Source organism: Cynocephalus volans, chromosome 1 (assembly GCF_027409185.1).
Source record: "Cynocephalus volans isolate mCynVol1 chromosome 1, mCynVol1.pri, whole genome shotgun sequence".
NCBI lineage: Eukaryota > Metazoa > Chordata > Mammalia > Dermoptera > Cynocephalidae > Cynocephalus > Cynocephalus volans.
In genome coordinates, this window is record NC_084460.1 from 39,793,416 (window position 1) to 39,815,787 (window position 22,372).

At 50.0% G+C, this 22,372-nt stretch overlaps 1 protein-coding gene and 1 pseudogene across 3 annotated transcripts in view; both read right to left on the reverse strand.

The window, feature by feature from the left end:
- Positions 1-22,372, reverse strand: part of RIMS4 (regulating synaptic membrane exocytosis 4) — a 63,518-nt gene continuing 41,146 nt past the window's right edge. The window contains exons 2-6 of one of the 3 annotated variants that reach the window (XM_063098197.1): positions 16,565-16,700; positions 1,513-1,625; positions 1,116-1,217; positions 388-527; positions 1-219 (exon numbers count right to left, since the gene is read on the reverse strand). In XM_063098197.1, the coding sequence (XP_062954267.1) occupies positions 1-219; positions 388-527; positions 1,116-1,217; positions 1,513-1,625; positions 16,565-16,700 (710 nt within the window). Of the gene's footprint in view, positions 220-387; positions 528-1,115; positions 1,218-1,512; positions 1,626-16,564; positions 16,707-22,372 lie in introns of all 3 variants that reach the window. The other 2 variants (XM_063098191.1, XM_063098188.1) reach the window with 2 other exon arrangements.
- Positions 3,183-4,635, reverse strand: LOC134378855 (heterogeneous nuclear ribonucleoprotein A3-like; annotated as a pseudogene).

Below are 22,372 nucleotides of genomic sequence, written 5' to 3' on the forward strand. Positions count from 1 at the left end.
CTAAGATCGCTCGCCACAGGGCCCCACGGTGCTCTCGAGGGACAACTGGGATGCCTGCCGGAGCAGGGGGCCTGTGGCTGGGTCCACCATGGAGGAGGTGGGGAAGAGCTTGTACCAGCCCACAGCCAGGGTGGTCAAGTCCAGCTCCTCCAGCAGCACGCGGGCCACACCCATGAACTGCTTCCGCTCCATCCGCCCGTAGTTCCCCCACACGATCACCTGTAGGGCAAGAGACACAGTGGTTCAAATCCTGCCAGTGTCACTCAGAGGCCCACAACCAGTACGTGGAATCACCCCCATGCCCAATTTATCTGAGTCCTGTGGTTTCCAGCTCCTTAAAATTGCTCAAGTCTGACCACCACACACATGTGCCCCAGTGCCCCTCACCTGCAGGACTTTGCCCTGGGGGCTCTCGGGAAACAGCAGCACCTGGTTATACAGCGGGTCCAGTGACTTGCGAGCAACTTTGGTCTTTTTCTTGGCAATGCAGACACCATTCTCTAGCAGGTAGGCCTTGATGTAGGCCGCTGGGGACAGAGGCCAGCAGAGGTTAATTCTAGTCTGGCCCCTCAAACGGTGGGCAAAATGTACAACAGAGGGGAGCTGTCCACCCACGGCTGGGGATGGGGGACCCCCAAGGGTCTGTGGAGGAGGAAGCATGGGCAAGGTGGGTAGTGGGGCCTACTCTACCTCCCTGGTGGTCCCAGCCACTTCCCCCTCTTTGGCTCACTCTGTACTCACCTGTCCTCTCTTAGCCCATGACTCGCCCACCCCTTCCCTGGCTTATACATTCACTCGCTGACCCACTCCCTCAGCAAGTGCTCGCTGAGCACCCCGTGTGTGCAAGTACCCTCCTGGGTACTGGGTATAATGCGAAATAGGAAGGATGCTCCCTGCCCTCCAGGAGCTCAGTCTACCGGGGGAGACCAACAATGTCAACAATCTCAATGGGGTCTCCAAAATAAACCCTAAGCTACCACTTCCATGTCAGACAATAGAGTTGGGACAGTGGGTCCCCCCCACCGAGTTAGCCCAATTTTCTCTCTTCTAAACTGCAGATACCCCTAGATTCTGACTTCCTCCCCCACCTTGCAGAGGGGAGGCAGGCCCCACACCTGGCAGTGTCTTGGAACCTGGCTTGGCTGTCAGTCCTCGAGCCTGGATGATGTCCACTTCCAGCTGACCATTCCGCTCCTGCAAGCCAATCTCCACATCCCCTGCAAGAGGCCCCAAGCGATGAGACTGGGAAACGACTCAGAAGCTCAAGCAAGGACTCAACTCTCTCTGCTTAGGAATGAAACTCCCTTCCCCTGCTCCCAGCCCAAAACAAGACCAGAACCAACTTCCATACCAAGTGCCTGGGCTCTGCTGAGGGCTGGACAATGTGGACCAGGCTCCAGGATGGGTGCATAAAGAACATAGTCAACAGGCAGAGGGGAAGGAGGGAGAGACGCAGGGCTTCCAGTGGGACCCCCGCCCCTGTCCATTGGGAACAGGCCTTGGGGCACTTACCCATGGGTGTGGTGGCCAGGGTCTGGCGGCCCACAAACTGCGCTGGTCCCATGCTGCCCAGGAAGTCACTGAACTGGGCATCTGATGCCAGGCAAACTCCCCCGTAGTTAAGGCTGCAAGAAGAAAAGAGACAAAAAAAAATTCCCAGGGCGGACTGAGTATTCTGATGACTCAGGCAGTCAAGCTCCAGAACATCCCTCATTCCACAGCAGCCTTGCTAGGCCTTACGTTTCGCCTACGTGAAATGGATATGTTGATACTTACACCTTGGGGTGGTTGTAAGAATCACAGTATGTAGTTCATCAAGTGCCTGGTTCATGTGGCTTTAGTGCTTTGATACTCAAAGGGCAGTCCAGAGACCAGCAACAGCAGCATAACTTGGGAGCTAACTGGAAACACAACTGCACTCCACTCCACCCTCTGGCTGCTGAGTCAGAATCTGCATCTTACCATGAGCATGAGCCCCAGATGGTCCACTTGCACGGGAAAGTCTGAGATGCACTGCGCCAGCAGCTTTGGACTCTGAGGTATGCACTTGCTGCTGTTGCTTGGCTACCCAATGTCCACTTCCCCTCCCTCTGTTGAGGAGACCTCAAATTTCCTTTGGGGAGCCCCCTCCCCATGGTACATGATCCCTGTGGGGTGGGGCAGAGCCAACTTCAGAGGCCAGGCATGCAGCTCAGCCTGGCCAATCAGGGCATTGCTTCCCCTCAGCCAGTGATTGGCTAAGATACTGACAGGCACGTGGCCCAACTCAGCCAACGAGAATCCAGTCTGGACACTTTGTTTGAACAGTGGGGAGTGAGAAGCTGTCTTTTTCCAGCAGACTTGGGCCTGGGGACTGCAGCCCGAGAATGAAGCCATCAAACTGGTGGCACTGCCTGAGCTCCTGGATCAAGCTCTGCCTGAAGCAAGTTATTTCATCTTCTTTTGATTACAGAAGTCAATAACAACGATAATTATTATTATTTTGCTTACACCAGATTAAGTTAGTTTTCCCTCTCCCTTCACCTCTCTAAGCATTCCTCTCCTGTCCCTAAAGTGGGAGTAACATGCACCCACCTGCTAGGTCGGTTGTGAACATTAAGTGAGATGAGGCGCCAAGTACCGTGGCTGATGGCACCCCTAGGGAACAAGGCACTTACAACCCATTCTCGCATCTGATCCTCACCACAACCACAGGAGGCTGGTTTTTACCTTTATCACCATTATTCAGATGAGGAAGCTGAGGTCCATCCTTGACCTAAAGCCACAGGCTCACAATGGCAGAGCCAGTACAGTCATGCATCACTTAATAACTGGGACACATCCTGAGAAATGCAGCTAGGTGATTTTGTCACTATGTGGAAGTGTGTCATGAAAGGGAACAGCAATGAATTTTCCTATTACCTACACCAGCCACTGGTTGCATGAGCGTGGGCTCTCTAATCATGTTACTGAGTTTCTCTGTGCCTCACTTTCCTCATATTCTAAATGGGGATTAGACTAATACCACTCCACAAAGTTATGAAAATTAAATCACAGGTAGGGATTGTGCCTGGCACTCAGCAAGCACTCAGTGAGTGTTAGCTAACTGTTATTAAATATTATCTTGCTATGGGGATGGGTAGGAATCATGTAAACATGTAAGAATTCTTTTTTTTTTTTTTTTTTTAAAGTTAAAAATTCCTTAATTTTTTATTCCTGGTACCACTACCACAATTTACAGGGCAATATACCTGATGTAATGAAAAGAAAAAGAAAAAGACAAAGCTACAACAGATAAAAGACCTCAGGAATGTACATCTAATTGACACTACATTGCATTAATCAATAGCTGCACTTTTTGCAAACTGTGGCTATGACAGTCCTGAACAAGAAGGGTTTCCTGTTTAAGCTGCAGTAACTTTTCTGACTATGGATCATCGTTCCTTCTGTGGCAGATTTTTACAGTTCCTCTAATGCATTTGGGACAACTGTCTCAAAGTAACCTGCAGCTTTCCTGACAACTCCTTGCTCTCTCTCCTGCTAAGAACTGTAGCCCTTTTCTGCTGTTTTTAGAACCTTCTGCTACCATATCCACCACTTCCACCACCAGATCCATAACCACCACCATAGGGACTGCCCGAGCTTCTTCCACCAAAACTACCCCCTTTCATGGGTCCATAATTTGATTGCTGTTGTCCACTATAATTTCCAAAATCATTATAGTTCCCACCACCACCATAGTTACCACCGCCAAAATTTCCTCCTTCATTGTAACCGTCATATCCTCCACCACCGCCACCATATCCACCACCTTGGTTTCCATATCCTGGTCCACCACCACCATAGCCCCCCTACTACTATAACCAGGACCACCTCCATAGTTGCCACCCTCACCTCCAAATCCATTATATCCACCATCACCTCCTCCATAACTACCTCAGCTGCCACCACCTCCACCACCATAGCCTCCTCTTCCACCAAAGTTTCCACCACGGCCAAAATTACTTCCACCACCTCCAAAATTTCCTCCACGACCCATAAAGTTGCCAGCTCCACCTCCACGACCTCTCTGTGATCCAGCAGACTGCATCTCTTGTTTAGAAAGAGCTTTTTTCACTTCACAATTATGCCCATTAATAGTGTGGTATTTCTGAACAACAATTTTATCAACTGTATCATGATCATCAAAAGTTACAAAAGCAAATCCCTTCTTTTTTCCACTCTGCCTGTCTTCCATAACTTCTATGGTTTCAATCTTGCCATATTTTTCAAAGTAGTCTCTCAAATTATGTTCTTCTGTATCTTCTCTAATACCACCAACAAAAATTTTCTTCACTGTTAGATGGGCACCAGGCTTTACCGAATCCTCTCTAGAAACAGCTCTCTTTGGTTCCACTACACGCCTATCAACCTTGTGAGGTCGAGCACACATTGCTGCATCCACCTCTTCAACACAAGAATAAGTCACAAAACCAAAGCCCCTGGAACGCTTTGTCTGAGGGTCTCTCATTACCACACAGTCTGTGAGTGTGCCCCATTTCTCAAAATGTGCTCTTAAACTATCATCTGTAGTTTCAAAGCTCAGTCCACCAATAAACAGTTTTCTCAACTGCTCTGGTTCCTTTGGATCATGGCCCTCCATTTTGAGACCGGACTCGCCTCTTCCAACTCAAGTTCAATATGGGACCCTAAACATGTAAGAATTCTAAAGTAGACAAGAACCCTTTCACTTGGGGTCAGACTTACTCTGTCAAATGCTTGGCTTTCTAAATTAAAGGTCTGAGCTACCTCTGGGAGGGTCACCCTGTGGGTAAGACAGACACACCTCCTGACCATATTGCACAGGTTTGTTTACACCAGCATCACCCAAACATGTGAGTGATGTGTTGTACTATGACATTACGTCACTAAGCAACAGGAATTTTCAGCTCCATTATAATCTTATGGGACTACCATCGCATACACAGTCCATTGTCGACCAAAACGTCATTATGCGGTGCATGACTGACTATATCTAACACAATACTTCCAAAATCAATCCCATGTGACTTTCCATCAGAGCATGGTCTAAGAACAATAGTTAACTTTAAATAAGCACTTACTGTGTGCCAGGTTTCACAGAAGCAGCCAGGGAGGTCTTTGAGCAGGAGGGGGAACCTGCGCTGGTCTTGAGGGCACTGCGCTGTTTTGTTCACTGCCCTGAGCCCCCTCCCTCTGCCCCCAAAGCTCTCTGCTTAGAGAGTATGCTGGAACCTCAGCCTTACAGGTGCAGGAGGTGGGCTTTCTGGTCCCTATCCCCCTCCCCCACCTGCACAGGTGTCCCTTTCCACTTCCACTCTGCTAATCTACCTTTTCCTAAGTTCTTCAGAGGTAACAGTTCAATAATTCTCCTCCCTTCGAGCTCCAGCCCCTCCCAGCCCTTCACAGTCTAGACATGCTCCCTGCTGGTTGAACCAAATCTTTCTGATTGCCATCATGCCTGATTGTTAATTCACAAAAGCTCACAGTTGGCAAAAGATTCGCCCATTCACTCAATGAATAGTTACAGGAGGATGTTCTCTAACCCAGCACTACCTATGGTGCTTACTGTGTGCCAGGCAATGGTCTAAGTGTTCTACACTTGTTAATTCACTTTAGTGTTACAACCCTCTGAGGTCAATACTATTATCAGGCCCATTTTACAGATGAGCTAGAGAGTCATACAGGTAGTGTGTGGCCCTGCCCCACCCTCTCAAATGAGGCTGCATACTCTCACACCTGCCACTCTGTCTGAGGGCTGATTTTCTGGCTGTGAGAGCACATTCAGCCTATGTGCAGAACAGTCTGGACATGCCTGAGGGTCAACACCCCTGAAGCAGCCCCCAGCCAGTAACAAACTGGGAGTGGTCTGCAGTTGGGATAACTTGGCCATATGTCCAGCATGGTCCCCCAGAGCTCCCACTGCCCACAGTGGTAACAGGCTTGATAACAGATCCTTTACAAACTACCCCTTCCTGTCTCATTCCTTGCTGCTCCCACATTGGTGATTCCTGGGATCAGCTGCCAAATCACCCATGTCCATTTGAATCTCTGAGTCAGGGTCTGCTTCTGGAAGAAGTCAAACCAAGACAGAGGCAGACAGGCAGTCGGGCTTTGGAGTCTATTATCTTAAGCAACAGTGTTTTTTTTAATAGAGAAAGTATGGAAAAAATAGTCCCTTAAATGTCTGGGGATTGAAATGTTCACACTATTCTCACAAAATCAAAGATCCTTAATTAATAGCACTGAGGCTAAAACCTAGACACACTCACAGCCGGAAGCATGGACTTTCCTCCACGTCCCTGGGTCTCTTTTCCATCCCACCCTCCCGGCCATCTGGGGGTCCAGGTTTCATTTTATAAGGAGAGTGGGGGCTCCAAAAGCCTGTGAAACGGTGGCCTCATGGGTCCCAAGGCAGGGAAGGAGCCTGGCCTCCCAGGCAGAGCGAGGCCTTCTGCAGCCTGAATTGAAAGTTTCCTCCAGCATCGTCATTGTCTGCTCCTCAGTTCCTGGTGGGATTGTGAGCAGACAATAGGGAACTGGCAGGCCTGGTAATTAGCGGTAATTGTTTATAATATCTGGGCGGCTGCCCGATTTCCCATCCCAGGGTGCTTCGCTGGCTGCCAAGGAGCCAGGCTGACGCCCCAGAAACCCAAATGGATTATCACATCCTCCATGGCCTAGAGGAAGGAGGCATAAAGTGGTGACAGGTTCCTGCTGGCCAGAGGTGCAGCTGCATCAGAGACCCCACTCCACCTATGGGTCTTCCCTGGAGTAGGAAAGAAGGCAGAGGCTACAAAATCAGACCCGGTTCTATTCCTCACCAGCCGACCGCCTGCTGTGCAATCTCTAACAAGTTGTTATTGTCTCTGCACTTCAGTCCACGTTCTTATTGGCAAGCCAGATCACACTACTGCATGGACAGCATGTGGCCGTTTAGTTAGCTGGTGCCTGTGCTGTGCTAGTTTTATTTAATTATATTATTATTATTATTATTATTATTATTATTGACAGCTGGCTGGTAAGGGGATCTGAATCCTTGGCTGTGGTGTTATCAGCACTATGCTCTAACTAAGTGAGCTAACTGGCCAGCCCCTGTACCATTGGTCGACAATGGACTGTGTATGCGATGGTAGTCCCATAAGATTATAATGGAGCTGAAAATTCCTGTTGCCTAGTGACAGAATGTCATAATACAACACATCACTCACATGTTTGGGTGATGCTGGTGTAAACAAACCTGTGCAATATGGTCAGGAGGTGTGTCTGTCTTACCCACAGGGTGACCCTCCCAGAGGTAGCTCAGACCTTTAATTTAGAAACATTTTTAAATGTTTCAAAAATCTCAGTTCACAGGATCCATTAGCAAAGAGGTATGAAAGAGCTTGTTGAATTACTAAATATCATATTTGCTACTACGTAGACCAGTTCTTATATGCAACAGGAACTCAATAAATGTTCACTGCCAAACCCTACAGCTTGGTCTTAAACTGGAAAAATAAGAGACAGTTGGTAAGACTGACCCTTGGCATAATATAGACCTTGGATTCCACTGCTATGCAACCTGTGGCAAGTTTTTTAACCTCTCTGAGCCATAGTTTCCTTGTGTATAAAAAGCGAATACCCAGTATTCCCTTCCGAGTTGCTGTGGAGAGTCAGTGAGATGACGCAGGCAGGATGCTTAGCATGGAGTACCTGCTGGATAAATAAAGGAATGGGATACTGTGGCCTGCTGGTCCTGCTGCCTAGCCTGGGAGAGCCTCCCCGCCCTCTCCTCGTTTTCATGGTGTTTCTGATTCCAGATCTGTCAGGAAGCGCAGCACCTGGATGCCTGAGACCAAGCCCAGGCCATCTGGAGGGTAGGAGGGGGGACTGCAGCAGCCAGTTCCCCCCCAGGACATGTGCCAGGTGGGCAAGAGGCAGACGCCTGAAACAGGATTACAGCCCATGTTCCGCTGGTTTTTTATTTTGAGTTAATGGCAAAATGTGATTTCCTGCGTTTCAAATCCTGTTAGTTTTGTTTGTGGAGCTGAAACCCATTTGTCCTTTATTATTAACCTTTGAGCTTGCCTTGGCCCCTGGATTTTCTGTGTTCTTGGTGGTTAAAGAAGTAATTGGGTTATTCAGGGGTTTAACTCCATTCTCTTTTCCAGATGGATCACCCGTCTCAGCAGCGTCAGAAGCTAAAAGGTTGCACAGCCTTCGTGGTAACCACAGGTTATGTGGTTCTGAAAGGTTTTAGTAGTTTATGGGCTCCCTGTCCATCCATTCACCACCCGCTCCCAACGTTCATCCAGCTGCCGATCTTGCACCTCCCTACAGACTTGCCGAGCCTACGACAGTCACTTCTGCTGTAACACAAAATACGCAGTTCTAAAAATTACTGTGCAGTGCAAAACCCTGCAAGAAAAATCACAGAGCTTATGGGGAAAATGTGGTCAGTGTCACATCAAAAGGAAAAAGAAAGATGGGAATATAGTAAAAACAGTAGCATCTTTATAAAAACAGCACTTTACCTTGAAAACCACCTGAAGTTGCCTGTGGAAGGGTGTCAGAGGGCTCTAGCTTGTGAGGTCTGGGAAGTGGTAAGGGTGGGAGGGGGTTTGTCTGAAATCAGATGGGAAGCTGTGCCACCCAGTGGGATGGGGTGGCTCATGACAAGCAGTGAGCCGAGGGCACAGTAGGTGTGCGGGGTGTGTGCACTCCGTGTTTTTTCTAAGCGGGTGCAGTTTTCTGCATTTGCCTAGTATTTCTCGTGGATGAAATTGTGCCTGACTGAGCAAATGCGAAATCCATGTTATGCTCAGATTGTTCCCTAATACTTGAATAATACTGGAGCAAATTCTTGTTTTCAAAACAGAATTGCCCGTATGCCAGGATACAAGGTATCACACATCCTGACTCCAGCTTCTAAGACATTTCCAAACCCATCCCCCTCCATGAGAGTGTGGCTCATGGGCATGAAGCCAGGGATTTATTTTTTATTTACCAAAAACTTGTCATGGCCCGTGGCTCACTCGGAAGAGTGTGGTGCTGATAACACCAAGGCCACGGGTTCGGATCCCCATATAGGGATGGCCGGTTAGCTCACTTGGGAGAGCGTGGTGCTGACAACACCAAGTCAAGGGTTGAGATCCCCTTACCAGTCATCTTTAAAAAAAAAAAAAAAAACTTGTCATGAGCCAAGCACTGACAGTACTAAATTATCAATGTTAACTCAACCCTCTTAACCACTCTATAGAAGCTAGGTGCTTATAATTAATATCCGTTGTACAGAAGGGGAAATTGAGACACAGGACTGTTCAGTAACCCAAACAAGTTCACTCTGCTAAGAAGTGGCAGGCCTGGGATTTGAACACTGAGAGTCTGGCTGCAGAGTTAGCCTCCTAACCACTACACAATACTGACTCCATGTGCCCTGGGAGAACCTTGGCCTTGCCCAGAGCAGAGCAGAGGGATTTGCAGTCCAAGCTTTGCGGTCAGGCAGGCCTGGACTTGAATCTTCACTCTACCACTCATTAGTCATGGAGACACATTCTTCACCCCTCAGAACCTTGGTATCCTTTTCGGTAAAACAGGAATAAATAATAGGATAATCCTCAGTGTTGTTGTAAGTATTAAATATGGTAAACTCCTTAGAACAGAGTCTGGCACAGTCAAATGCTCAACAAATACTAGCACTTACAAGACAAAACAAAACAAATCCCTGTCTCCTAGCCATGGCCACATCCAATCCCACTTTGTCCTTTAGGCACGATGACTCTGCTAAATAGCAGAGGTGGGAAGAGGGTTCTGACCACCCACCCCGGCCTCTTGAGCCTTTGGTGATTAAGGAAACTGCTCTGGCAGGAATGTGACCCTGGGCCTGGGATGCAGTGGCCCCACCACTGGCTTACGCTCTGCTTTCCCTGGCTGTGGGCACAGTGACCCAGACACCCAGAGACCTAGCTGCTCATGACCCAGACACCTCAGCACAATGAAAGGCAGAGGGAAAGAGCAGGTGGGGTGCTGGGAACCAGCTGTGAGAGCTTCCGAGTTGACAGAGAGGATACTAAGGCCCTGGATTTTGTGTGAGAAGGAATAGAACATGTGCCTGCTTCTGCACCAAATGTGGGCAAGCTGAGCAGGCACTGAACTCAGTGTCTAGTGGGACAGACAGACAAACATAGGACAATTAGGACAATGGAGGGTGCTGTGGTGGGGGAGGCATGCAGCCAGAGGAATGACCCGCATCCTTCCACTTCTGCTGCCCACGCCCAGGGCAGACATTGCTAATCAACCTCAGCACTCCTGCCAAGCCTGGACTTGGCTCCAGGATCCTGCTCAACACAGCACTCCAGGGAGCCACTATCAACTAACTGGAGTTGGCACATGAGATAAAGCATATGTGCCAGTTCTTAGCCGAGATCTGGAGGAGGACTGAGTCAGAGGGTGAAGAAGGAGCAGGGGTAGAAAAGGGAGTGCCAGTTAGACGAAGCAATGGATGCAAAGACCTGGAGGTGAGAAAGAGGGAGATGTATGCAAGGTTCAGGGTGGGCGGGGGGCATGGCTGGGGATCAGGAGAGGCTGGGAGAGGTCAGAGGTAATAAGTGCTGAGTGACAGACTATGACAGAGTTCAGACCAAAAAGGAGACCTGCAGGTGTCCAGGCAAGAGTGATGAGTGGCTTTGACCAGGGGATGACATGGGGAGAGACTATCAAGAGATAATCAAGAGCAAGAGGGCAGAGAATTAAGAGTGAGAGGGTAGAGCCAATTACAGATTGGATATGGAGTGTGAGAAGGGGAGCTGTTCCAGGAGCTCCCCAGGTTTCTGGTTTGGGCAGCTGGGAGACAGTGCTATACACTCAGTGTAGCAGCCTCTGCTGGCCCATCTCCCTGCCCCTTATGACATGGGTGCTCCTGCAAGCAGACTTCTAACTGCCAGCATCTGCATTCCTGCATAAGTTTCTCTGGCCTCGGAAGAACCTCTCTGTCCTCCAGAGCCCATTTAGCCACACGAAGAGCCAGAGAGTCAACGGGGAGCAGCCATCAGTTAGTAACTCATACGAGCTGGAGTATAAACACCTCAGCTCCCTCGCCTTGTGGGGGCAACCCTCAGGCACATGTTCCATGCCAGCTGCCGCAGTTCCCCGTCAGCATCAAGCTCTGGTTGCCCACAGGAGCAGCCATAGCTGGCTTCTTAAAGCATGCTTTATTGAACGCCTCCCCTGTCTCTCTCACGTGCTCCTCTGCCATTACTTTCTAGAATCACCCCAAGTAAGCCACTTGCACTCGAATCCATGTCTCAGGTTTGGTTCTGGGAAAACCCAAACTAAGGCAGACAGCAGGGTGTGTCTCAGGACTGGGGGCTAGGTATGTCTGAGGAGGTACTGTTTTCATGGCCCTTTCTGAATGGACTTGAATTCTATACCCTGCCCTTTGCCTGGCTGAGGTAGGCCTACTCTGGCGGTGGTGGGAGCGTGGCTGGTTGCCCCTCCCTCCTTAACATATGGAACCCCAATTTTTGATCAGGTAGAAAGAGGCTCAGGAAAAGAAAGCCCTTTCCTAGCACCAGGTGATAAACCATCACTGGTCCAACATGCTGAGGCCTGTGGAGGGGAAAGATGGAGGAATTTTGGGACACTGATGGTATCATCAAACCTCTAAACTATCCTGGAAGCCTCTACATCTGGAAATCCTGATAGATTTAACCATGAAATGAGAGAAAGAGTTGAGTGCAATCATTAAGGGCAGACTCCAAATGCCTGGATCTGAATCCCAGCTCGGCCACTTACTGGCTGTGTAACCTCGGGCAAGTTACTTTCCCTCTCTGGGCTTCCATTTCCTCATCTGTAAAATGAGGATATTAACAGCCCCATCATCATCAGGTTGTCGTGAAAATTAAATGAATCAATACACTTAGTGCAGTGCCTAAGTCTTTACGAGGGTTAGCTGTGACACCATTAAGCCAGGGCTTCTCGACCTTAACATGCATACAAACCACCTGGGGATCTTGTTAAACTATAGATCCTGATTCAGTGGGTCTAGGGTGCGGCCTGAGATTCCGCATGTCTAACAAGCTCCCACGGGATGCCCATGCTGCTGGACTGTGGACCACACTTTGAATGGCAACGGCTCACTGGTATTATGCAACCTGGAGCCCAAGCCATCTTCACTGACAGAGTGGCCCTACCCATATACACTCCTTCCCCATCCCTGACACCTCTGTGGGAACACAGCAGTTCCAAAATTTTCTATACCTGTCTGCTGGGGAAATATAGGAAAATGGTCAGGGCCCCTAAGACGTTCAGAACCTTGCCGAGCATTTGATGTAAACAGGCATATGTGCTCAGGTGTTCCTTGGTTATCGTCTACTGTAACTGCGCATGCGCACCCAGGTGTCCTGGGTTATGGACTTAAGTATAAGGATGAGTGGCTCTGATCCACGGTGCCTCCCACCCTCGGGATGCCCCGCGGTGAGGGAGGGGGAATGGGGAGGCCACTACTGCTGCTACAGGCTGCTGCTGCTGCTAGTGCCCCCGGGACCCTCTGCAAGGCCACCGCTGGACCTGTAAGCTGCTGCTGCTGAGGAAGCTGAGGACTAAGCTAGTGTCGTCTGCCAACAGCTCCCAGAATCTTTCCCAATTACCTAGCATGGACCTGCGTGTGAGGGGTCTGGGGACCCAGTCTGTACAATGGGTTTGAAGGGTCTGAGCCCTAGATCTGACAATAAAAATGGAAACTTAGTATAACTAAAATAATAACTGAAATAATGAAACATTTTGGCTTTAGTTATGATTTGCCGTACTTTACACTGTCCTTTGCAGCTCTTACCACATCGTTAGTTGCTTGCTCCGTGCCCTACAATGGAAGTCTGTGGAGGACAGGGTCTCCAAGGTGCCCAGCCAAATTGCCTGGCACATTTGCTGAAATCCACATCCATGTGCGAGCACCCCTGTGCCCGCTTGCAGGAACACACATATCCGGTGATCCAGTGCACACTCAAACCCGGCAGCACCAGGGGCTGCAGCCTTGCGGGGGCTGCTCAAGCATGGCTGGTTCCATGTGTACCTCAGCTGGGCTGGCAGAAGCCCAGGGGGTGGGGAGAGGGGGAGGACAGTCACACCCCTTCCCATTTAAGAGCCTGGCATCTGTGTCCAACCAGTGCCTAAAATACTTACAGAACAAGGAGGAGGCTGACCGCAGCTCGATGTTCCCACCTTCCACGTCCCTTCCTCACTCAGGTGTTGGGCAGGTGGCAGCACCTGGCTGAGCTCCACCAAGACTTGGCACCTCTCAGGAGGGCAAGAGTGTCCCCGCTGCTGGCACCCTCCAACCCACCTGCTCCTTCCTCAATTGGGCTCAAAATATGCACCCCAAACCTTTTAATAACCATAATCATTACAAACAACATTTATTCAGTGCTGACTCTGTGCTAAGACAACTGCATTTGGGGTGGCTCACTGTATCTGTTAGAATGCAATGACCACAAGCAGCAAAATACTCACCTAATGGTGGCCCACTTAACAACTAACAATAATAATAGCTAATAATTATGGTGCTCACTATGTGCCAGTCACTGTTCTAAGTGCTTTTACATGAATGAACTCATTAATTCCTCACAATAACTCTACTAGTGGTCTGTACTATTACCGTCCCCTTTCTATAGATCAAGAAACTGGGCTCAGAGAGGTGAAGCAACTTCCCCAAAGCCACAGGGCTACTAAGAAGCAGAAATGAGCCACAGACCAGGCTTGTCTGACTCCCAAGTCCCAGCTTTGAACCTGTCTGTGATGTAATTAGACTCTTGTCCCTTAAAGTACGTTATGGCAAACGACAACAAGAGCCACCTTCCAAGCACCTGTCATGTGTGGCATCACCTCATTCCCTCCTCACAACACCCTCCTCTGATGTGCCCTTTGGACAAGTCACATGACCTCTCTGAGCCTTCACCTCCTCTTCTGCAAAATAGGAATGAGAGTTTGGGTCCCTCACCACTGCTCACTGAACTACGCTGCCCTTCCTGTGATCTTGTCCTCCTGACCTGCCTGTGAGGCCAAGAAGATGCCTACTGGCCTCCCCAAAGCTTAGAGAGGCCCACAGCTATGCCCAAGACATCCGGGGGGACAGTGGCAGAGCCAGATCAGGACCTGGACCTCCTGATCCCTGAGCCTCATGTATGTCAGCAGGGACCCACTGCTCCCCAGATGTCTGGAATATCTTCCTCCAGGTTTCAGGTTAGAAGGCACTGGCTCTCTTCCTCCTCCTCCTCTCCCTTCCACCTGTCTTCCTCCTCTTCTCGCCCACCGGAAAGTCTCGCTAGGAGGTGGGTGGACCAGCAGTATCTGCCAAGGCAAGGCCATTCACGGGCCGGAGACGCCCAGTTTAGGAGGCGCTGGGGGTGGGGAAGGCTTTCAGCCAGCAGGAGCCCCCAGCTGAGAAGCAGGGCCAGAAATGAAGGGGAGCAGAAGGTGGAGGCCGAGCCCCCGGCCAGCCCCGTGCTGGCAGGGTGTCTGCCCTGGACAAGCCACTTTGCCTGTGCTGTCCAGTAGAACCTTCTGTGATGGTGGAAATATTCTATTTCTGGCTGCTACTAGCCACATGTTGCTGTTGAACCCTTGAAATATGGCTAGTGCAACAGAGGAACAGAACATTTAACCTTATTTAATTTTAATTAATTTACATTTAAATAGCCACGTGTTTCTAGTGGCTGCTGTACTAGAAAGCATGAAACATAACTTTTCCAAGCGTCTCAGTCTCTTCATATGCACAACGAAGATCATGATAACCTCAACCTTAACCTCAGAGGATGGCTGGGACCATGAAGCGATGTAGTTTGTGGAATAAGCCCCAGCTGGGAGTCAGGAATCCTGGGTTCTAGACCTATTAGCACGCTGTGTGATCCCAGGCAAGCTCCTTAACCTCTCTGACTGCCCTGGTCATCTGTACAGTAAGGAAGTCTCTTTGGATCAGAGTTTCTTTGCCAGAGATCCATAGATGGGTTTTAGGGGAATATGGGAACCCCCTACAGTTCTGAGAAGAGTGTGTTCATATGACTGTGTGTGTGAGAATGAGTGTGTAGGGTGTGCATGTGTATTTAATAGGGGAAAGCAGTCCCAAAACTTTCCCAAAATTCTCATAAAGATAAGAAACCCCTAGTGTAGGTTGATCTTCTTCCAGAGAAGAAGCTTTTTTTTTTTTTTAAAAAAAAAGATGACTGGTAAGGGGATCTTAACCCTTGACTTGGTGTTGTCAGCACCACGCTCACCCAGTGAGCAAACAGGCCAACCCTATATAGGATCCAGACCCATGGCCTTGGTGTTATCAGCACCGCACTCTCCTGAGTGAGCCACGGGCCGGCCCTCCAGAGAGCTTTTTAAAGGTGAAGTTCCAGAGCTCTACTCCCAGAGGCCCTCATCAGCAGCCCGGTAGCAGGGCCCCGTGATCTGCATTTGCCACCAGTCTCCAGCGATGCTGATGTGCGGCTAGGGACAGAAACGTCGGCAAGCAGCCAGCCAGCGCTAATGGTTTATGATTTGATGTTCATGAAATGCCTTTATCAAGCAGCAGTATGCATTTTTAAAACCTAATTGGGATTTAAGAAACTAAAAAAGTAAAGAGGAAACAATAATGATAATAAAACCCCTCTTGACTCCCTTATTTTCATTAGATTGCTCCTTCCGAAGATTCCCTCTTCTTTATTTATCCACCAACACTGATACATACCATTTATGTGCCAAACACTGTTCTATGCTCTTTATAAATATTGTTATGATTTGAATGTTTGTCCCCTCCAAGCTCATGTTGAAACCCAATCCCCACTCTAACGGTATTAAGAGGGTGGGAAATCCGACTATGGTATTTGAAAGGTGAGGCCTTTAAGAGGTGATTCAATCATGAAGTCTCTGCCCTCATGAATGGATTAACCCAATTCATGGAGTAACGGGTTAATGGACGAATGGGTTATCATGGGAGCAGACTGGCAGCTTTATAAGGAGAAGAAGAGAGCACATGAACACCCTCAGCCCTCTCGCCACGTGATTCCTTAGGCAGCGTCAAGACTCTGAAGAGTCTCCCCCAGATGTACCTCCTTGATGTTGGACTTCTCGGCCTTCAAAACTGTAAGAAGCAAATTCTATTTCTTTTAAAATTACCCAGTGTCAGGTATTCTGTTACAGGCAACAGAAAACGGACTAAGATAAATATCAATCCTGGATTATGAGAATTATAAACATTTATCCTCATAACACCCCTTTGAGGTTGGTACTACTATCCTCATTTTACAGATGAGGAAACTGTGGCACAAAGATGTGGTATGTCCAAGGTCACACTGCCGGGGAGGGGGTGGAGCCAGGATTCAAATCCAGGTAGCTGGGTACCAGAGTCGGTGTCCGGCTCACTCCCCCTTGGCTTTGCTGCTTCGCTGCCTGCATTCTGAAGATGGCCGTGACCCAGGGACCCTCAGCCAATGCTCTGCCAGCCAGAGGCTGGCCCAGGGCTCCAGGAGGAGCTGCTCAGTTCTCCCACCCCTGCCATAGGAGCTGCAAGAGCCAGGAGGGCTGGGGGTGGGCGTGGGCCCTCACTCACTTGCCCTCCGAGCCGTAGCTGTGCATGCTGTCCTCGATGGACTCGTGGCTGGCCTGGCGTAGTGTCCGGCTGGGCATTTCCACGGCCAGGCCTGTCTCTGTGCTCCTCTGGATCGCCCCCTTCAGCCTCCGGCTGTCTCCTTCTGGGCAAAGAGGCCAAAAGAGATGGGGAGAGAGACACGGGGTGGGAGGGGACAGAGAGACAAGTCATCTGGTTAGTGTTCTGGCAGATGGTGGCTGCCCAGCTTCAGCCCCCACCCTGAGCCCACCAACCTCCTCACACCACTGGCCTCACTGCACCCAACTCCCTGGACAGCCCCGCCCCTCCCAGCTACCAACAAGCAGCATTACATGACTTTTGTCAATTCATGGATTCATTCCCACGTACTTTTTCTCCCCTCTTGAATTCATTTCTCCCCTGAAACCTTCTCCAAGTCATTTCTCCTCCTCCTCTTCAGCTACTCTTTATTGAGCATCTACTATATGTCCTACTCTCTGTCAAGTCCCTTGCATGCATTAAGAACAGGGTGTCTCAGCCTCAGCATGACAGGTGCTTTGGATGGCATGTTGCTTTTTTGCCCAGGGACTGTCCTGGGCATTGTGGAATGTCTAATAGCAACACTGGCCTCAACCCACTAGAGACTAGTAGCACCTCCAAGTCCAGTTGTGGCAATCAGAAATGTCTCCAAATGTTGCTGAATATCCCTTGGGGGCAAACATCACCCTTGATTGAGGACTGGTGATTTAGACCACTGGCTCTAAAACCAGATGACCTGGGTTCAAATCCTGAGCCTCAATCTCACTGGATATGAGCCTCTGGGCAAATTACTCAGCCTCAATGTGCCTCCATTTCCCCAGCTGTAAAGTGGTAGAACACAGAGTTACCATGAGGATAAGTGGCCCTCTGCCCTTGCTGTTCCCTCCCTGACGACATCCTTCCACCATCAGCAGCTCATTCCTTTGCACCTTTCTGGACCACTCCTGGTGCCTCCAAAACAGCAGCTCTGCCCCACCTTTACTACTCTCTGCACTAACACCCTGCTTTGGTTTTCTTTCTGACACTCACCACCCAACATGTTATACGCTATTGGCTTACTGACCAGCTTCCTCCTCCTTGGAGTAGAAGGTAAACTCCATGAGGACATGGAACTCAGTCCACTGTTGAAGCCTCAGTGTCAAGAACAGGGCTGGCCCATTGCAGGTCTCAATTCACAACTGCTGATGACTCAGTGTCTGCCTTGAGCATGGTCTTAGTCCTCACCACCACTCAGGAGGCAGACACTACTGTTCTCCCCACTTATGTGCTGAGGATGAGAGGCAGAGACAGGTCAAGGACCTGTCCACACCTGTGGAGCCAGTAAGGTGGGCAGCAAGCCAGGATCTGACCCCAGGAGGGTCTCTCCTCTGTGTGCCATGGCCTGGTGATTCAAGGTAGGCTTTACTTATCCCCTCCACTCCATAGGGACAGTGGGCTTGCTAGAGGCAAGGGTAGATGTTTAGTGGGATCTTTCCCATTGCCCCACAAAGTCCACAGAGGGGCTGGTACACCTCAGGGGCTTCATCAGTGCTTGCTGACTGACCCACCGGGGAACAGCGGCCCCACTCATGCCCCTCATCCTGCTCCTGCCAGGTGGGGCTCTGGCAAGAGGATAAGAGAGCTGGGTCCATGTGCCAGAGACAGAGCAAGGACATCTCCCACTGGCTTTCTCCTGGCCTCCCTCCTCCCAGCTCAGTGATGGTGCCTCCTTCCTCCCTGACTTTAGGAGTCATGCACACACGTGCACACAGACATGCACGCACAGATAGACACTGTGTGTGCTTCTCAGAGTGTGTGCCTGCATGTTTCTGTCTCCTACATGTGTTTGTGTTATTCAGACACACAGATGCCCACATACTCAGAAAAACACACAGCAACACACACATGGGAATACACATGCAAAGACAGAGTGTGTTGCATGTCTGAGTGTTTTCGGGGGTCTCAATATACGTGCTATTGTGTGTTTCTGAGGCTAACTGGGTATGTGTGCCTGTGTGTGTGCCAGACACACATATGATGCACGTCATAAGAAGGACGTGCCAACATACTAGAGAAAGCACACTGAGAAACTGCCACCCTGTGCATCCCTATGTGTGTCACCCTGGGTGTTTGTGAACACCTGGAGGAGCCTGTGTGCCCCTATGTCTGTGTCCCCACTCCACTCTACCATCTGTTCTTCCCCCGACTTAAACCCCATGATTCTGTGATTCTCTATGTATAGCAGGTGCAGAAACACAGAGAAAGACACAGAAACATGCACATTCGGAAACACAGACTCACAGAGAGACGTCCCTCCACACACCCACCCCCACACACAAGCACAGTCATATGTACAGGGACAAACACCCCTCACTGGGACACAGTCTCACGACTGGGCAGGCTGCAGACACCTGCCTGGGCTTCTTACCTCCTCACTGAGCACTGTTCTGGAGCCACACACTAGCTCCATCTCCACCCACCAGGGTATGACACATTTCTCCCGGAACAGGGAGGAGCAAAAAACAGCAAACAGCTCAATCCCCACATGGTCTGGGGAGGAGGTGTGTGTGTGTGGCCGGGGGTGGTGTTCACATCTATGTGGCATTCCAGAGCCCTCAAAGCATTTCCCACCCAGTCCCCTACTTGAGCCTTGCAACAGCCCTGGCCACCACACAGGTGAGGCTGGCTTGGCAATCAGACGGCCCAGGTACAGAGACCATGAGCTACAAGACCCCAAGCAGGTCGGACGGCACCCACCTCCCGCAGCAGTTGAGAGGGACAGAATGTTTGCCATGGTGCCTGGCACATGGAGGTGCTAAGCAAAAGTAGCCACAGTCACTACGGAGAGAGAAGCTCGACGCTCCCCAAATTTGCCCTCACCAACCATCTTAGGGACACCCTCACAGATGAATTTTCCCCTTGACGTGTCACCTCCACAATCTGGGGACCACGACTGTACCCAACCACACCAACAACATCCACCATCTAACCTCAGTCACCTGACCCCACAGGTCATCTCCTGCTGACTCAGTCACAGTCCCCAAAGTAACTGTTCCAATGCTCCCAACTCCCCCACCCCACAACCCTTCCATCCCAACAGAAGATCTTTGTCCCACTCGGCAGAGAAAATGCGTTTCCTTTGTTCTGCTCCTCCTCACTTCCAAATTTCACCACGCTCAGACCTTTCAGCCTGCCCCTCGCCTCCCCTCCTTTCTGAAAGGAAGGGTCAGCCTTACCCTGGCTGGGGCTGGTCCACCGTCTGTCCTACCATCCCACCTCCTCCCACCCTCACCCCGACCTCCTCCCACCTCGTGTCCTCTTTGGGCCTTGAATCTGCTGCCTCTCTGACTTCTAGCTCTTTCCACACCTCCTCAGGCTGACTCAGGGCTTCCCTTCAGGGAACAACCTCATCGCACTGAGCACACACTCTGCGGTCTCTTATGACGTGGCCCCCAGCCCGTGGCTCCCTGCACATGGCTTACTAAGCCATTCTCCAGTGACTGCTCATGACCAGGTTCGAGGCCTTACCTCAGCCCCCAAGGCCTGAAGTGTGGCGCGTGCATTCTCTCAATGTTTACTGAGCACCTGATGTGAGGTGAAGCCCTCATGAACACGGGAGGTGCACCTCTGAGTGCTGGGTTCTGCTGATAAAACACACACTGGTGGGAGACACAGAAGAATTAACAGCCTCTGCTTCTGGTCCATCGGGCCAGTAACAGACCCTCCCTCGACCTCAATCAGCCCTCTGCTGTAGTGAACAACGTGATGCGCCACCAGATCCCCCTTTCTACCACTTTTGTGGCCCCCCTCCCCACTTTAGCATGCTTTGGCTTCCAACAGCCAGTACCTGACACTTTTTCTTGAGAGATGGGGTCTTCTCTTGGGCTCCTGAGCCCACTTTGCCCCCACACAGGCAGGGCTACGAGGGTCTGGGAATTCCTGATCTCTAACCTGCTCCTGCCCTGACCCTTAATCAAAGACTAAATGGAAGAGAAGGAGCTCCTCCTCTCTTTTGCCTGGGCCAGAACAACTCAGTGCTAGCATAGCAACCCTACCACCCTCTCTGCATGGCTTGAGAGTACACGCTTGCCCTCTGCCTCTCTATCCTTGTCTTGCTTCTCCCTTTCCTGTCTCCTCTGGATGCACTTCCTTCATTCACTACGTGCTCACGAATCTTATCTCATGGTCTGCTTTGGGGAAACCTGACATAGACAGGCTGGCACCCTAAGAAAGTGAAAGTTCAAAATCTTTGCACAGGTGGGCTCCAGCCTCACCACGGAACACCATTCCCATGAAACGTGGCAATGAAAACAACTGCCATGTATGGAGTGTGGCACCGAGAAGGGCAGGCTTCGCAAAGGGAGGGCGCAGGGGAGCAGAGGAGAGACCAGCTTTTCCATGGCTATTGCAGCACTGCACTGTAGAGGCCTGGAGTCTGAGTCCTGTCAGCTCTGGCCATCAACATGGAGACTGCCCTCAAGGCCGGCCACCAGGATGTACAATAAATTGAGTCTGGATGACCCATTTTTTTTGGCTACCCACTCAAATTTGCTGCACCTCAAACTCAAATTGTACAGCTTGTATCTTCTCCCGCAGGGTCCTAAGTCCCTCCTCTCCCAACTTGTGCAGAACATGTGTGAGGGGAGGGGAGAGGGAGGGTATATGCCAGGAGGCAGCAATGATTTGGGGGTACCAACATTGTCCTGTGCCGAACACCATGCCTGAGGCTGGGGATAGAAGACATAGCAACAGTGGCATGGTCCCTGCCTCCGTGGTCTCACAGTTCAGAGGGGGAGGCTGACATTAAACAGATGATCACACTGACCAACCACAAGTGTGTTAAATGCTCAGAAAAGCACGTGCAAGATGTGAAGATAGTGCCTATTGGGGGCCAGTGGGGAGGGAGCCTAACTCAGTCTCCTGATTATTTCATCCTATAAAGTAACTTCAGACTCCCTCCTTCTCTGACATCCTTGATAGTGAATTCTATGAGATCTCCTCCCGTCTCTCTCACCATTGCCTTTGACCTCCCAGGCTGTACCCCATCCCCACACATGAGGCCCTCACCATTCAGTCTCTGGATTCTCTCTCTATAGATGCTCCCCCTTGGTGATTTCATCCCTCTCCCATAACCTCAGGGCCATCCTATGCAAATGAATTCCATTCCCAGTCTGCAGCCCTTAGCTCTGACCAGAGCAATACTTCAACTTCATTCTGGAAATCGCTGCCTGGGTGAGGAGCAGGGTCCTTGAACTCAACCTGGTCCAAAATAACCCATCACTGATCCCTACTTCCCCCAATAATCTCCCTCTGATTTATGTTTCCCATCTTCCCAGACACCTAGACTCCCAACTTCACAGGAGCTCAATGACTTTTTCCTCTCTCATCAGATGCCAGGTCTTATAAAGTCCTTGCACTTAATATCTCTTATATCTTACATCTCTCCCTTTTTGTCCATTTTCACAGCCAACCACTCTAACTACCTCAAGCTTAAATTATTTTAACAGCCTTCTAACTGGTCTCCCTACTTCCAATCTACCCACCCCAGAAGCCATTAACAGATTAAATTACCACTTTAGACCAAGATATTCCACTCTTACTAATTCATTCTACACAAATAGTCACAAAAGTACACAAAGAAAGACACAAAGGGATTCCCCACAGTACTGTTTACACCAGTGAAATGTTGGAATTAACTGTCCATCAATACAGGACTGGTTAATTAAATGACACAGCACCACAACTATTAAAAAGAATCATCCACATTTACAAATATAGTGACATGGAAAGACC